Raw genomic sequence first — 15,158 nt, forward strand, 5'->3', positions numbered from 1 at the left:
TTTCCACCAAATTTACTGGAAACCCCACTGAACTGTCAATGCTGTGGGGTGAGAAACAGTGTTGGAACACTCTCATACGCGGTAAATTTGAGTGCGACTGCAGCTCGCAGCGAGCGTTTAGCACCACCGGCAAGTTATGCTAGTGCTCGCTGCGAGCGTTTAGCACCACCGGCAAGTTATGCTAGTGCTCGCTGCGAGCGTTTAGCAACGAAAGGGTTAAGGACAGACCACCTAGTCTGGACCATGGGGTCTGAGTTTCTATGTAATTCTATGTAATTCTCTCTCTTTCTCTCTCTATCTCACCTGTCCTTCTCAGTGAGGGGACACACGTCATGCCCGTCCCAGTAGTCTGTGCAAGAGTCCAGAATGATATCCGCTGTGCCCTGTGAGAGAGAGAGAGAGAGAGAGAGAGAGAGAGAGAGAGAGAGAGAGAGAGAATTAATATACAAACACAATGAATAAACTTACAACATGCATACACGAATGATATGAAACTCCTCTTCATATGCAAAAAAAAAAAAGTATATATAATAATAATAATAATAATGCTAATAATACACACACACACACACACACACACCTATTCTCTTTCTTCTTCTTCTTCTTCTTCTTCTTCTTCTTCTTCTTCCCATTCACTGTCCTTATTCTTTTTTTCTCCTTTCTTTTTCTTTCCTTCTCTCTCTCTTCTTCTCCCCTTCTCTTCTTTCCTCCTCCTCCTCCTCCTCACCCTTCACCCTCCTTCTCTCTCATTCTCCACCCTTACTCTCCACACTCCCTCCCTTCCGCTAGACAGACGCTCCCCCCCGCCCCCACCACAACCCCCAGACCACCAACCTGAGACATGAGTTCCAGCTTGCGCGAGGCCCTGTCCCGCACCAAGACCGAGACCATGTGAGGGAACGGGAACTTGAGCTTGGTGATCATGAGACTCTTGGCCAGCCGGTCCTTGCAAGCCATATCTGGGGGCTGGGCCGAGGGAAGGGGGGGGGGGGGTCAGTGGTGATGGTGGTGGAGGGAGAGAAGGGCAGGAGGAAGGAGGGGTGAAGAAGAGGAAGAGGAGGAGGAGGAGTAGGAGGAGGAATTGGAAAGGAAAGAAGGGAGTGAATGTGGAGAGAGAGAGAGAGAGAGAGAGAGAGAGAGAGAGAGAGAGAGAGAGAGAGAGAGAGAGAGAGAGAGAGAGAGAGAGAGAGAGAGAGAGAGAGAGAGAGAGAGAGAGAGAGAGAAGAATGGAAGAAAAAAAAGTGGATAGGAAAAATGTGATGATAGTGGAATAAGAAGAATGAATGAAAATGAATAAAGCAAAAGATGATAGTGAGATGAATGGTAATAATGAAGGAATGACGATGATAGGGATGAAGAAAGAGGAAGAAGAAGAAGAAGAAATGGGATGATAAAGAGAGGAATGGAAGAAGAGGTTGATTGGCAAGGGAGAGCAGCAGAAGAAGAAAAAGAAAAAGAAGATGAAGAAGAAATGGGATGATAAAGAGAGGAACAGAAGAGGTTGATAGGCAAGGGAAAGAAGAAGAAGAAGAAGAAGAAGAAGAAGAAGAAGAAGAAGAAGAAGAAAAAAAAGATGAAAAGGAAAGAAAGAGAAAAAGAAAGAGGAAGAAAGAGAAAACAGACAACAAGGAGCAAGTGAGAAAAAAGAAGATGCAGAAACAGTAGAAGAGGAGAAGAATGAAAGAAAGTAGAAGAAGAAGAAGAAGAAGAAGAAGAAGTAACAGGAGAAGAAAGGAAAATCAGGGAGGAATATGATAAAGAGAGAAAAAAATGAAGAAGAAAATGGAGTGGATGGTGAAGATGGCATTTATAAAGATGGTGATGGTCGATGGTGAGAAACGTCGATTAAAAGAAGAGAAAGAAAAAAAAAGAGAGAGATGACGCACAGAATAATGAGGTCAAGAAATAGTCTTAATCATTTCTTCATTGTACTTATTAAAAAAAAAACATAATTCTCTCTCACTCTCTTTTCTTTTCCTTGTTTTTCTCTCTCTCTCTCTTATTTTCTTTCCTCTCTCGCTCAATTTCTTCCCTTCCTTTCTTCCTTTTTCTCTCTAACTCACCCCATACTCTCTCTCTCTCTCTCTCTCTCTCTCTCTCTCTCTCTCTCTCTCTTATTTTCTTTCCTCTCACGCTCAATTTCTTCCCTTCCTTTCTTCCTCTTTCTCTCTAACTCACCCCATACTCTCTCTCTCTCTCTCTCTCTCTCTCTCTCTCTCTCTCTCTCTCTCTCTCTCTCTCGCTCAATTTCTTCCCTTCCTTTCTTCCTTTTTCTCTCTTACTGACCCCATACTCTCTCTCTCTCTCTCTCTCTCTCTCTCTCTCTCTCTCTCTCTCTCTCTCTCTCTCTCACACACACACTATCATAATTCCAACCACATATAATTCTATCATATAATCTTCACTATATATAAATCTTACTGACGGAGTAGTGAAACACGGCAAGCTCTGACCTAAGACTTTTGTATCCCACTCTTAGTCTTTCTTACCACATGTCTGAAGGTGGACAGCTGGTGCTCTAATACGAAGGGCTGTTGTGCTTGCTGCGAGAATCCGATCTGCTTGGCGAGTTCACAGAGACACCTACGAGAGAGAGAGAGAGAGAGAGAGAGAGAGAGAGAGAGAGAGAATCAAAGTTAGGTAAAAGGGAGATATTGAGGGAGGAAAGGAAGGAAGGAAGGAAGGAAGGAAGGAAGGAAGGAAGGAAGGAAAGAAGGAAGGAAGGAAGGAGCGAGCGAGTGAGGGAATCAGAAGGGGAGAAAAAGAAGAAAGGAGGGAAAATAAAAGGAAAAGAGAAAATAACAAAGAATGGAGGAAGGGAGGGAGGAAGAGAGCGAGCGAGTGAGGGAATCAGAAGGGAAGAAAAAGAAGAAAGGAGGGAAAATAAAAGGAAAAGAGAAAATAACAAAGAATGGAGGAAGGGAGGGAGGGAGAGGAAGAGGAGGGAATTAGAAGGGGAGAAAAAGAAGAAAGGAGGGAAAATAAAAGGAAAAGAGAAAATAACAAAGAATGGAGGAAGGGAGGGAGGGAGAGGAAGAGGAGGGAATTAGAAGGGGAGAAAAAGAAAGAGAGGAGGGAAAATAAAAGGAAAAAAGAAAATAACAAAGAATGGAGGAAGGGAGGGAGGGAGAGAGCGAGCGAGTGAGGGAATCAGAAGGGAAGAAAAAGAAAGAAAGGAGGGAAAATAAAAGGAAGAGAGAAAATAACAAAGAATGGAGGAAGGGAGGGAGAGGAATAGGAGGGAATTAGAAGGGAAGAAAAAGAAGAAAGGAGGGAAAATAAAAGGAAGAGAGAAAATGACAAAGAATGGAGGAAGGGAGGGAGGGAGAGGAAGAGGAGGGAATTAGAAGGGGAGAAAAAGAAAGGAGGGAAAATAAAAGGAAAAGAGAAAATGACAAAGAATGGAGGAAGGGAGGGAGGGAGAGGAAGAGGAGGGAATTAGAAGGGGAGAAAAAGAAAGGAGGAAAAATAAAAGGAAAAGAGAAAATGACAAAGAATGGAGGAAGGGAGGGAGAGAGCGAGCGAGTGAGGGAATCAGAAGGGAAGAAAAAGAAAGAGAGGAGGGAAAATAAAAGGAAAAGAGAAAATGACAAAGAATGGAGGAAGGGAGGGAGGGAGAGGAGGAGAGAATAAACACCAAAAAAATTATCATCATCAACATTCCACTTCATAAAAATCTGCAAATGGAAAGAAGAAGAATGACTTAGAACGTAATACTACCACTAATAAGGATAATGATGACAAGGAAAATGATCAAAATAATAGTAATAATAATAATGATAATAACTTTGGGATTAGTTGAACACTCATGAATTAGCTGTAGTATTAGGTTATGAAGCCATGTTACGGACGCCTCCCATCGGATTAAAAATATATACATGAATGATCAAAATAAAAAAAATAAAAAAAACATTATGAATTATCCTAAAAAAAAAGCGATTATGAAAACAACGTGAAAAAAAAGAAAAAAAAAATGGAAACTGAACATCTGGAATCATTACTTTACACTTATACAGCAACACAAGCGGCAATACTCCCTATCGTGATACACTTAACACTGTAGTAAGGAACATCTATTGAATAAGATACTGTAAATAAAAGGAGAGATTATGTATGCATATATATGTATGTACTCATTTTTACTCAGTTATTTAGTATTTACAGTTTTTAAGACCAATTAAGCTTCTAGCAGTTACTCAAAAATCATGGAATACTTCAGTTTATGGTAAGTGCAATTATGATTATTAATATGAGTGAGTAGATAATTAAAAGATGCCATTCACGCATGCATTAAGTAAGCTATAGTAGTAATGGTAGTAGTAGTAGTAGTAGTAGTAGTAGTAGTAGTAGTAGAAGTAGGAGTAGTAATAGTGGTAATGGTGGGGTGGCAGTGGTAATATAGTAGTAGTAGAAGTGGTAGTGATGTTGGTATTGGTAGAAGTAGAAGTAGAAGTAGTAGTAGTAGTAGTAGTAGTAGTAGTAGTAGTAGTAGTAGTAGTAGTAGTAGTAGTAGTAGTAGTAGTGGTGGTGGTGGTGCACCCTTCCCCCTGCTATCTTGTCTTCCAGTATCCCCATTCACTGCTATCACGCACACCATATAAGCTGCGGACACCCTCATGCTATCATGCACCTGAAACGCGTTATCACACACTGATGTGCACACCCCGGGCCGTGTGGTACACAGTAGCTGAATGGTGCTACATCATTGACCATCTTTGCTCAGTGATTGGTCAACGCTCCAGCCATTCTCCCGCTTATTTAGTCAAGTGCACATCTCTCCCTTGAAAACAGTGAAAGCTGCCCTGCACTTGATTGGCGAAATAGCCACAAAACATTGTGCCACGTTATGAAACGGAGTTGCATCAAGATGGCGGTGTTACCCAAACGGCCTGAGAAGTTATTGCATGGGATGGGGTTGTGTGGGTGGAAGGGTCAGTGTTTGTAAACACAGGAGCCACTGGGGCTACACAGGTGTGGCCAGTGTCGCCACTGCTGCACCGTCTTACCTTCTATGAATGTTTCATTCAACTATGATTGCTGTGTCTGGTAAATGGTCACCTATAAATGCCCATCCAGACCGGGGTTCACGTTGCTCAACGTATGGCACAATGCATTGCTGCAACTCGATTTTCGTGTTGCGTGTTGCTCGCAAGTGTTGCCGAGAGAATTGCCACGTGGGGAATTTTCGAAACGCAATGCGGGCGACAGTAACCGACAAGCTGTCACTGAGGAAGGATTGTCGCTGCTTGGTTTACCGTCCCATTCACACAATGGCTGATGATAATTTGTCATCATGGAGCCACTTCTTACACCACATCCTTTTCCTTTTCTTTTGATTCATCTTCTTTTTTGAGCATGCTAATGCAACGATAGTCCATAAAATGCCCTCCTGCTCAGCACCATCCATCCTGTGTGGTTATCTGTCAGCGACTGGTGCACAACAGGCCAGGTACAGTGTGGACAAACTGCCACTCTCGCAACACTTCAGGCAACGGGAGTTGCGCCATACGTTGCACAACGTGAGCCCCGGTCTGGACGGGCCTTAAGAACCACTGAGGCAACACAGTGAGGGAGATGTTGTTGTTGGTAGCCATTTTTGTTGCGTTCAACAGCCCAATTTTGATCACTTCTTTCTTGTATGATAACAATCGCCGAGGAACCTTGCAAGAATCCCCAGCCATCGCTAAGTGTGCCAAGGTGGCGTTGTGAGTGTTTGGTGGGAAAATATATGCAAAGATACAAAAGGCATATAGTAGAGGCAGATCAGCCACGCAATGACAAATTAGAATTAGTCCTTCTGATCCTTCAATTCAGCTGTTAGGCATTTCCACTATCACGCACAGTTTCGTAACCAGTTAGGCGTGATAGCAGAGGGACGGGTGTGGAAGTGTAGGTATTGTAGATAGAAATTGCTACAATGGTGGTGTTGTTGGTAGTGGTGGTGATGGTGGTGATGATGATGAAAAGGAGAATAACAGAGACAGAGTAAGAAAATGAAGAAACAAAACATACACGAAGAAATAACAAACAAATAAACACACACACACACACTCACTCACACACACACACACGCACACAAACACACAAACAAACAAACACGCACATCCCTACCCTCTCGATGTCACGGGAATATCGGTCGGGGGTGTGTGGTGGGGGGTGGTCGCGCTCCCCTCCCACCCCTCCCCCCCTCCACTGATCCCCCACCAACCCCCAACACAAATGGGAGGGGGAGGGAGGAGGAGGAGGAGGAGGAGGGAGGGGGAGAAGGAGGAAGAGAAACGAGGGGGGGGAGAGAAAATGTAAGTTAACACACGTAGGAACGAACACATACACTAGACTTATGGTTACTCTTATGGTATATTAGAGAGAGAGAGAGAGAGAGAGAGAGAGAGAGAGAGAGAGAGAGAGAATATACTTGAATCACTGAGACAGACAGACAGACAGACAGACAGACATAATGGGCACAATTGTTCACCTTTTGAAAAATAGAAAAAATAATAAGATGAAATAAAAAAAAAAGGAAGAGGAGGAGGAGAAGGAGGAGGAGGAGGAGGAGGAGAAAAGTTGTGAGTTAAATTAATGGTAAGTATTAACACACAACTAATGGTAATAACACTAACACTAATAATAATAATAATAATAATAATAATAATAATAATAATAATAATAATAATAACAATGATCACTACCACTATTCTATGTGCGCAGAGGTTTGGCTGAGGCGCGCACACAAGCATGCACACACACAGCTGGAAACGCACACATCTGGCATGCGCTCACAGGCTGTCGGTGTGTGTGTGTGTGTGTGTGCATATAACAAACTACACATAGATCACCTTACTTACTTAATAATATCTGACAAAAATGACTCAACAGGTAAATCAGAACTGGAAAAAAATGTATTAAAAAAAAAATGGTGAAACTGCAAATATTTTAGCAGAAAAAAAAGGGAAAAAAAGTTACCATCCACCTCTGAAAAAAAAAAATGCTTAGAGAGAAAAAAAAATACGGTGAGAGATTATTATGTATGTACAAGTTACCGTATGAGTCCCATGTAAAAGTCAAGTTAGGTCAGCCAATCCCGTGTAAGGCCGAGCCACGACGCGTTAAAAATCTCCTTCCAGAGTCTCCAGATTCCGTCACCAGGTGGAGGAAGCACTTTCGCATCCACCCTTAGACAACGGTGGAACTCTATACAGACGGTCCAAAATTCAGTCAGTCGGTTTTGAATGGCAGAAATATAACTCCACTTCCAGATCGCGGTGGAATCTATACGTAGACGGTAGTTAAAACATCTCTCATGCGGCGTGACTATATTCATGCTACGGTCCTAAGATTAGCGGTGCATATGTATAGATGATTCAGTTTTGGGGAGGAGCTGCTCTTCAAATACTGCTGCCGTCCAAGGGTTAATATTTCTCGCTGTTATTTTGGCCGTAAAGCATAAATATAGTTACGCCACAAAATAAATGTTTTTACTATCGTCTATGTATAGATTCCACCGTAATCTGGAAGTGTTGTTATGTTTCTGCCATAAAAAACTGACGGGCTGAATTTTGGACCGTCTGTATAGTTTCACCGGCATCTAAGGGTTAAGTTCGAAAACCAAGGTCTCACTGTATATTTTTCCTTACTGGTAAAATACAACGTAACCAAATATTACAACATGTTGAGAATCCTTTACCCAAAAATTCCGAAAACCTCCAAAATCCTAGTTTTTTTTAGTGCTGATATGACTTTTTTATTTTTTTATATTTTTTTAAACCCATCTAACGGTGGGAACACTGGCTATATGGAGTCCGTCAGGGTCAAGCACGTACATCCCTCCAAGGAGGAACCACAGACCCTTACCGGGTGATTGCTCATGAATGGGAGGGGAGGATGCCAATAGACCGACTATTGGCTGACGTCAGCCTAGCCGACCAAGTCAGACTTTTGACGAGGACTGGCGTGTCTCTTTGTACAAGTGGAAGACGTGAGCGTGGGTTCCCTTTGTTCGCTGCAACACGAGAGTGCTCAAAGCGGAAAACAATGGTAATAGTCTCAGTTAGGGTTGCCACCTTGAGCTAAAAAAATAAGGAACACAACATCCCATTCTCCAGTACAGAACGAAACCATATTATAAAGAACGGGTGGCAACCATAAAATCTCTCTAGCCTGCCATGACTGACAGCCACTGCTGGTGAAGGCAGGAGGAAGGGGGGAGGGATGTTACGACACATATTTTACACGTATTTCAGAACGACCCATGACAAACAATTTTATGGATTGGTTTTGTGGTTCACCAAAAAATGCACTCACTACAGTTTTAAAATGCTGAATTTTATCTGCTTAACCATTCAGACAGCCAAATACGGAACAAATGGCATACATAAAGTTAGGTTTGGCTAGTTTAAATTTATTTGACACGCAGTGTGGGGCGGCGGAAGTACGTAATGCGGCGCAGGATGGGACACGGCTGTGGCGGTCCATTACATGGGTCGGTGTTGCGGGAATTACCTCCTCGCAGAAAAAAGCCGCTCTGCTGTTCAACACGCATGCACACTGGGGAATACACAGCAGGAAAAACATTAATTTGCCTGGTTTTGTTCTAGTTTGTCCACTTGTGATCTTTGTGAGCAGTGAGTGAAATATAGAAACAGTAAGCAAGTTCAACCTCTGCGAGATATTTTGTGTCTGCGGCGGTGGGTGTACAACAGGCACTGAAAAGTAATCATTTAGTGATTTACGTTGAAAAATACTATCGCATTAATAATCAGTATCATATTTTGTCCAGAAATAAGCTGTCAGCATCTCCAAATTAGTAGGCTACCTTCTCATGAATAATCCCCTATTTCAGTTTTCATTTTATATAATTCAAGTAAAAATATTCCAAAATCCGAAAAAATCTGAAATCTGCAACACTTTCGGTCCCAGGAATTTCGGATAAGGGATTCTCAACCTGTACTGTGCTCTCTTTCCACTAACTGAGACTAACACATTATGACCGATTGATCTTCTTCGTCTCAGCGGTTCACACGAGGCATTCCAGAATTTGACTTTCACACAAGCTCATACAGCGGTTAGGTGTACGCAACTATTGGCGTCTGATACACTACCTGTCCCTGCGTTTACGTCATTACTACAAAAAAACAGCAGAGTGACGCTAGTTAACCTGGTAGCAGCGGGGATCATGTTTCTTAATGGTCCCTCTAAGCAAGAAAAATGAGAAAAAATCATCACTCACACAAACCATTTCATAATATATATAAAAGCATTTGTGATCAGTTTATATATCATCTATTTTGGGGGGGTTTATATCATGGCACAAATTTGGCCCATCACTGCTACACGGTAAAGCCACAAATTTGGCCCATCACTGCTACACGGTAAAGCCACAAATTTGGCCCATCACTGCTACACGGTAAAGCCACAAATTTGGCCCATCGCTGCTACACGGTAAAGCCACAAATTTGGCCCGTCGCTGCTACCGGGTTAATATAGCTCGACACTATAATCGATTGCCTCAATGAAACATGAACTAAGGCCGATATTCTCAAACACTTCAACCACCCACACCAATTATTTCCAGAGGCCGAAAAGTGGATCAGTCGGGATCTAATGAGTGTTTCTTTAGGTCCAGGGAACAGAGGAAGGGTCAAACTACCACCAGGGTCATAAAACTACCCCTGGAAATGCCCATAACTACTGCAAAAGCCTTGTTGAAAGTGTGGGTTTGGGCGATGACATGTTTAAGAATACGGCCCTAAGAATAAAATGATGTGACACTCCACATTCGCCGCCTACAAGCTACCCGATCCTTTATGCTTTAGTTTAGAATCCTCCGCCTTGCATGTTTATTCCTAGTGACAGAGCGGATTCCAAGGACAAAGATCTCTTCCTTCCTTCCCTGTTTTCCTTTCTATCCATTCCTTTCTATTTACTTCCCTTCCTTCCTTTCCTTTCCTTTCTGTCCATTCCTTCCTATTTACTTCCCTTCCTTCCTTTCCTTTCCTTTCTGTCCATTCCTTCCTATTTACTTCCCTTCCTTTCTGTCCATTCCTTCCTATTTACTTCCCTTCCTTTCCTTCCATTCTTCCTCTCTTCCTTCCTTTCCTTTCCTTTTTATGTCCATTCCTTCCTCTCTATCTTCTTCCCTTCCTTTCTTCCTCTCTTCCTTCCTTTCCTTCCTTCCTTTCTGTCCATTCCTTTCTATTTACTTCCCTTCCTTCCTTTCCTTTCCTTTCTGTCCATTCCTTCCTATTTATTTCCCTTCCTTCCTATTTACTTCCCTTCCTTCCTATTTACATCCCTTCCTTTCCTTCCATTCTTCCTTTCCTTTCCTTTCTATGTCCATTCCTTCCTCTCTATCTTCTTCCCTTCCTTTCTTCCTCTCTTCCTTCCTTTCCTTCCTTCCTTTCTGTCCATTCCTTTCTATTTACTTCCCTTCCTTCCTTTCCTTTCCTTTCTGTCCATTCCTTCCTATTTATTTCCCTTCCTTCCTATTTACTTCCCTTCCTTCCTATTTACATCCCTTCCTTTCCTTCCATTCTTCCTTCCTTTCCTTTCCTTTCTATGTCCATTCCTTCCTCTCTATCTTCTTCCCTTCCTTTCTTCCTCTCTTCCTTCCTTTCCTTCCTTCCTGTCCATTCCTTCCTATTTACTTCCCTTTCTTTCCTTCCTTCCTTCCCTGTCTTCCTTCCTTTCCATTCCTTCATCTCTATCTTCTTCCCTTCCTTTCTTCCTCTCTTCCTTCCCGTCCATTCCTTCCTATTTACTTCCCTTTCTTTCCTTCCTTCCTTCCCTGTCTTCCTTCCTTTCCATTCCTTCATCTCTATCTTCTTCCCTTCCTTTCTTCCTCTCTTCCTTCCTTTCTGTCCATTCCTTCCTATTTACTTCCCTTCCTTTCCTTCCCTGTCTTCCTTCCTTTCCATTCCTTCACCTCTATCTTCTTCCCTTCCTTTCTTCCTCTCTTCCTTCCTTCCTGTCCATTCCTTCCTATTTACTTCCCTTCCTTTCCTTTCCTTTCTATGTCCATTCCTTCCTCTCTATCTTCTTCCCTTCCTTTCTTCCTATCTTTCCTTCTTTTCCTTCCTTTGTCAATTCTTTCCTCTCTTTCCTTCCTCTCTGTTTTCTTTCCTTCTTTTCCTCCATTTGTCAACTCTTTCCTCTCTCTCTCTCTCCTCTCATTTCTTTCCTCCATCCATTTCTTTTCTCTCTTTATCTCCATCCCTTCCAATTCTTCCTTGCCTCCTCTTTCTCGATCTCCTGCCCTTCCTCCCTTCCTTCCTTCCCTTCTTTCCTTCCCTTCCTTCCTTCTTTCCTTCCCCTCCCCTTCATTCCTTACAAACAACTCCAGGGATAACAAAACTATGGGACTCATGATAACAATAACAATAATAATAATAATAATAATAATAATAATAATAAAATTCTTTCCTCTCCCTCTTCCTCTTTTCCTCTTTCTTGATTTCTCTTTCCTTTCCTTTCCTATCTCCTTCCTTCTTTCTTTCCCTTTTTCCCTCCCTTCCTTCCTTTCCTTCTTTCATTCCCTACCATCCAATCTTCTTCCTTCTTCCTTTCCTCCGTCTATATTTCCTTCCCTTCCCATCTTCCTTTCCTTCCCCTTCCCTCTATCTCTTTCCCTTCCTACCACCCTTCCTCCCTAACTCCATCCTTTCCTTCTCTCATTCCCTCCCTTCCTATCTTCTCCCCTTTCCACCCCGTTATCCTTCGTCCTATCACCCCTCGTCCCTTCCCCTCCCGACCCCATACCTGCGCTGGGAGACGGGTACCAGGTCTTCGTTGTACATGGCCTCACAGGTGATGTGGGCGCAGAACTGGGTGTAGTGCTCCTGGGTGGCGGGGTTGCAGGTGTTGAGCAGGATGTTGAGGCCCAGTGGCTTGAGGGACAGCAGGTAGCGCCTCCACATGGGGTCGTCAAACTGCAGGCCGAAAGCTGTCTGGTGGTCGTGCGTGAGGGACATGAGCACCGATTCGGACTCTGTGGAAGGGGATGGTTGGTTGGTGAGGCTTTGGTTGGGTGAGCTTGGTGAGGTTTAGTTTTGATTAAGTCAGGGGAGGTTAGGTTAGGTTAGGTTTATGTTCAGTGATGATTCAGACGCTGTGGAAGGGGATGGATGGTTGGTGAGGCTTTGGTTGGGTTAGGTTGGTGAGGTTTAGTTTTGGTTGAGGTGAGGTTAGGTTAGGTAAGGCTTTGGTTGGGTTGGTGAGGTATAGTTTTGATTAAGTCAGGGGAGGTTAGGTTAGGTTAGGTTTATGTTAAGTGATGATTCAGACTCTGTGGAAGGGGATGGATGGTTGGTGAGGCTTTGGTTGGGTTAGGTTGTGTGAGCTTGGTGAGGTTTAGTTTTGATTAAGTCAGGGGAGGTTAGGTTAGGTTAGGTTTATGTTAAGTGATGATTCAGACTCTGTGGAAGGGGATGGATGGATGGTGAGGGTTTGGTTGGGTTTGGTTGGGTGAGCTTGGTGAGGTTTAGTTTTGATTAAGTCAGGGGAGGTTAGGTTAGGTTAGGTTAGGTTAGGTTAGGTGATGATTCAGACTCTGTGGAAGGGGATGGATGGTTGGTGAGGCTTTGGTTGGGTTGGGTTGGGTGAGCTTGGTGAGGTGCAGTTTTGGTTAAGTGAGGGGAGGCTAGGTTAAGTTAGGTTAGGTTTGGTGATGATTCAGACTCTGTGGAAGGGGATGGATGGTTGGTGAGGCTTGGTTGGGTTGGGTCAGGTAAGCTTGGTGAGGTTTAGTTTTGGTTAACTCAGGGGAGGTTAGGTTAGGTTTATGTTAAGTGATGATTCAGACTCTGTGGAAGGGGATGGATGGTTGGTGAAGGCTTGGTGAGGTGCAGTTTTGGTTAAGTGAGGGGAGGTTAGGTTAAGTTAGGTTAGGTTAGGTGATGATTCAGACTTTGTGGAAGGGGATGGATGGTTGGTGAGGCTTGGTTGGGTTAGGTTGGGGGAGCTTGGTGAGGTTTAGTTTTGGTTAGGTGAGGGGAGGTTAGGTTAGGTGATGATTTAGACTCTGTGGAAGGGGATGGATAGTTGGTGAGGGCTTGGTTGGGTTAGATGAAGGTTTAGTGAGGTGAGGCTTATGTTCGGGGAGGTTTGGAATGTTGAGTGAGGGTTTGGTTGAGTTAGAAGGGGTTGAGTTTAAGTTAGGTAAAGTTAGGTCAGCTTGAGTTAAGTTAGGTGAGGTTCAGTTTAAGTTAGGTTAGCTTCAGTTTAAGCTAGTAGAGGTTCAGCTTAAGTTAGGTGTGGTTCAGTGTAAGTTAGGTGAGGTTCTATTTAAGTTAGTTGAGATATAGTTTAATTTAAGGTTTAAGTTAGGTGAGGTTCTATTTAAGTTAGTTGAGGTACAGTTTAATTTAAGGTTTAAGTTAGGTGAGGTTCTATTTAAGTTAGTTGAGGTACAGTTTAATTTAAGGTTTAAGTTAGGTGAGGTTCTATTTAAGTTAGTTGAGATATAGTTTAATTTAAGGTTTAAGTTAGGTGAGGTTCTATTTAAATTAGTTGAGGTACAGTTTAATTTAAGGTTTAAGTTAGGTGAGGTTCTATTTAAATTAGTTGAGGTACAGTTTAATTTAAGGTTTAAGTTAGGTGAGGTTCTATTTAAATTAGTTGAGGTACAGTTTAATTTAAGGTTTAAGTTAGGTGAGGTTCAGTTTGGTGAAGGCTTAAGTTAGGTAAGCCTCTGGTTAGGAGAGGCATAGTTTGGTTCCAGGTTTAGGTTATTGAGAATTAGTTTGGTTCCAGGTTTAGGTTATTGAGAATTAGTTTGGTTCCAGGTTTAGGTTATTGAGAATTAGTTTGGTTCCAGGTTTAGGTTATTGAGAATTAGTTTGGTTCAAGGTTTAGGTTATTGAGAATTAGTGTGGTTCCAGGTTTAGGTTATTGAGAATTAGTTTGGTTCCAGGTTTAGGTTATTGAGAATTAGTTTGGTTCCAGGTTTAGGTTATTGAGAATTAGTGTGGTTCCAGGTTTAGGTTATTGAGAATTAGTTTGGTTCCAGGTTTAGGTTATTGAGAATTAGTTTGGTTCCAGGTTTAGGTTATTGAGAATTAGTGTGGTTCCAGGTTTAGGTTATTGAGAATTAGTTTGGTTCCAGGTTTAGGTTATTGAGAATTAGTTTGGTTCCAGGTTTAGGTTATTGAGAATTAGTGTGGTTCAAGGTTTAGGTTATTGAGAATTAGTTTGGTTCCAGGTTTAGGTTATTGAGAATTAGTTTGGTTCCAGGTTTAGGTTATTGAGAATTAGTGTGGTTCCAGGTTTAGGTTATTGAGAATTAGTTTGGTTCCAGGTTTAGGTTATTGAGAATTAGTTTGGTTCCAGGTTTAGGTTATTGAGAATTAGTGTGGTTCAAGGTTTAGGTTATTGAGAATTAGTTTGGTTCCAGGTTTAGGTTATTGAGAATTAGTTTGGTTTAAGGTTTAGGTTATTGAGAATTAGTGTGGTTCAAGGTTTAGGTTATTGAGAATTAGTGTGGTTCAAGGTTTAGGTTATTGAGAATTAGTGTGGTTCAAGGTTTAGGTTATTGAGAATTAGTGTGGTTCAAGGTTTAGGTTATTGAGAATTAGTTTGGTTCAAGGTTTAGGTTATTGAGAATTAGTTTGGTTCCAGGTTTAGGTTATTGAGAATTAGTTTGGTTCCAGGTTTAGGTTATTGAGGATTAGTGTGGTTCAAGGTTTAGGTTATTGAGAATTAGTTTGGTTCCAGGTTTAGGTTATTGAGAATTAGTTTGGTTCCAGGTTTAGGTTATTGAGAATTAGTTTGGTTCCAGGTTTAGGTTATTGAGGATTAGTGTGGTTCAAGGTTTAGGTTATTGAGAATTAGTTTGGTTCCAGGTTTAGGTTATTGAGGATTAGTGTGGTTCAAGGTTTAGGTTATTGAGAATTAGTTTGGTTCCAGGTTTAGGTTATTGAGAATTAGTTTGGTTCAAGGTTTAGGTTATTGAGAATTAGTTTGGTTTAAGGTTCAAGTTAGGCTTCGTTTAGTTTGGTCTAACCCCTAAAGGACGGCTGACGGAAATACCTGCTCGGGCAGAGAAAGGCGGGGTGTGGGAATTCCCGTCATCTGCTGTCTCACCAAAATTTGTACTTCCCAGCATCATATCTCCTCCGTATTGCAACAAAGGGAATTTGAGTTTCTTTCAACATGTAGACGAAAGA

The 15,158-nt window shown here is 42.2% G+C and overlaps 1 protein-coding gene and 1 long non-coding RNA gene across 5 annotated transcripts in view; one reads left to right on the top strand and one right to left on the bottom strand.

Annotated features, from left to right (window-relative positions):
- The window catches only part of LOC127006084 (transmembrane protein 94-like), an 89,682-nt gene that overhangs the window by 62,401 nt on the left and 12,123 nt on the right, over positions 1 to 15,158 (bottom strand). For 3 of the 4 annotated variants that reach the window (XM_050875593.1, XM_050875592.1, XM_050875590.1), the window contains exons 6-10: positions 11,755 to 11,983; positions 6,112 to 6,192; positions 2,490 to 2,583; positions 835 to 966; positions 304 to 383 (exon numbers count right to left, since the gene is read on the bottom strand). In XM_050875593.1, the coding sequence (XP_050731550.1) occupies positions 304 to 383; positions 835 to 966; positions 2,490 to 2,583; positions 6,112 to 6,192; positions 11,755 to 11,983 (616 nt within the window). The remainder of the gene's footprint in view (positions 1 to 303; positions 384 to 834; positions 967 to 2,489; positions 2,584 to 6,111; positions 6,193 to 11,754; positions 11,984 to 15,158) is intronic. The other variant, XM_050875591.1, reaches the window with a different exon arrangement.
- On the top strand, positions 13,903 to 15,045 carry LOC127006085 (uncharacterized). The gene is made up of 5 exons (XR_007759048.1): positions 13,903 to 13,970; positions 14,035 to 14,066; positions 14,227 to 14,354; positions 14,387 to 14,610; positions 14,867 to 15,045. It is a non-coding gene; the product is annotated as an uncharacterized LOC127006085 (long non-coding RNA).

This window comes from Eriocheir sinensis, chromosome 32 (genome assembly GCF_024679095.1).
Source record: "Eriocheir sinensis breed Jianghai 21 chromosome 32, ASM2467909v1, whole genome shotgun sequence".
Taxonomy (NCBI): Eukaryota; Metazoa; Arthropoda; class Malacostraca; order Decapoda; family Varunidae; genus Eriocheir; species Eriocheir sinensis.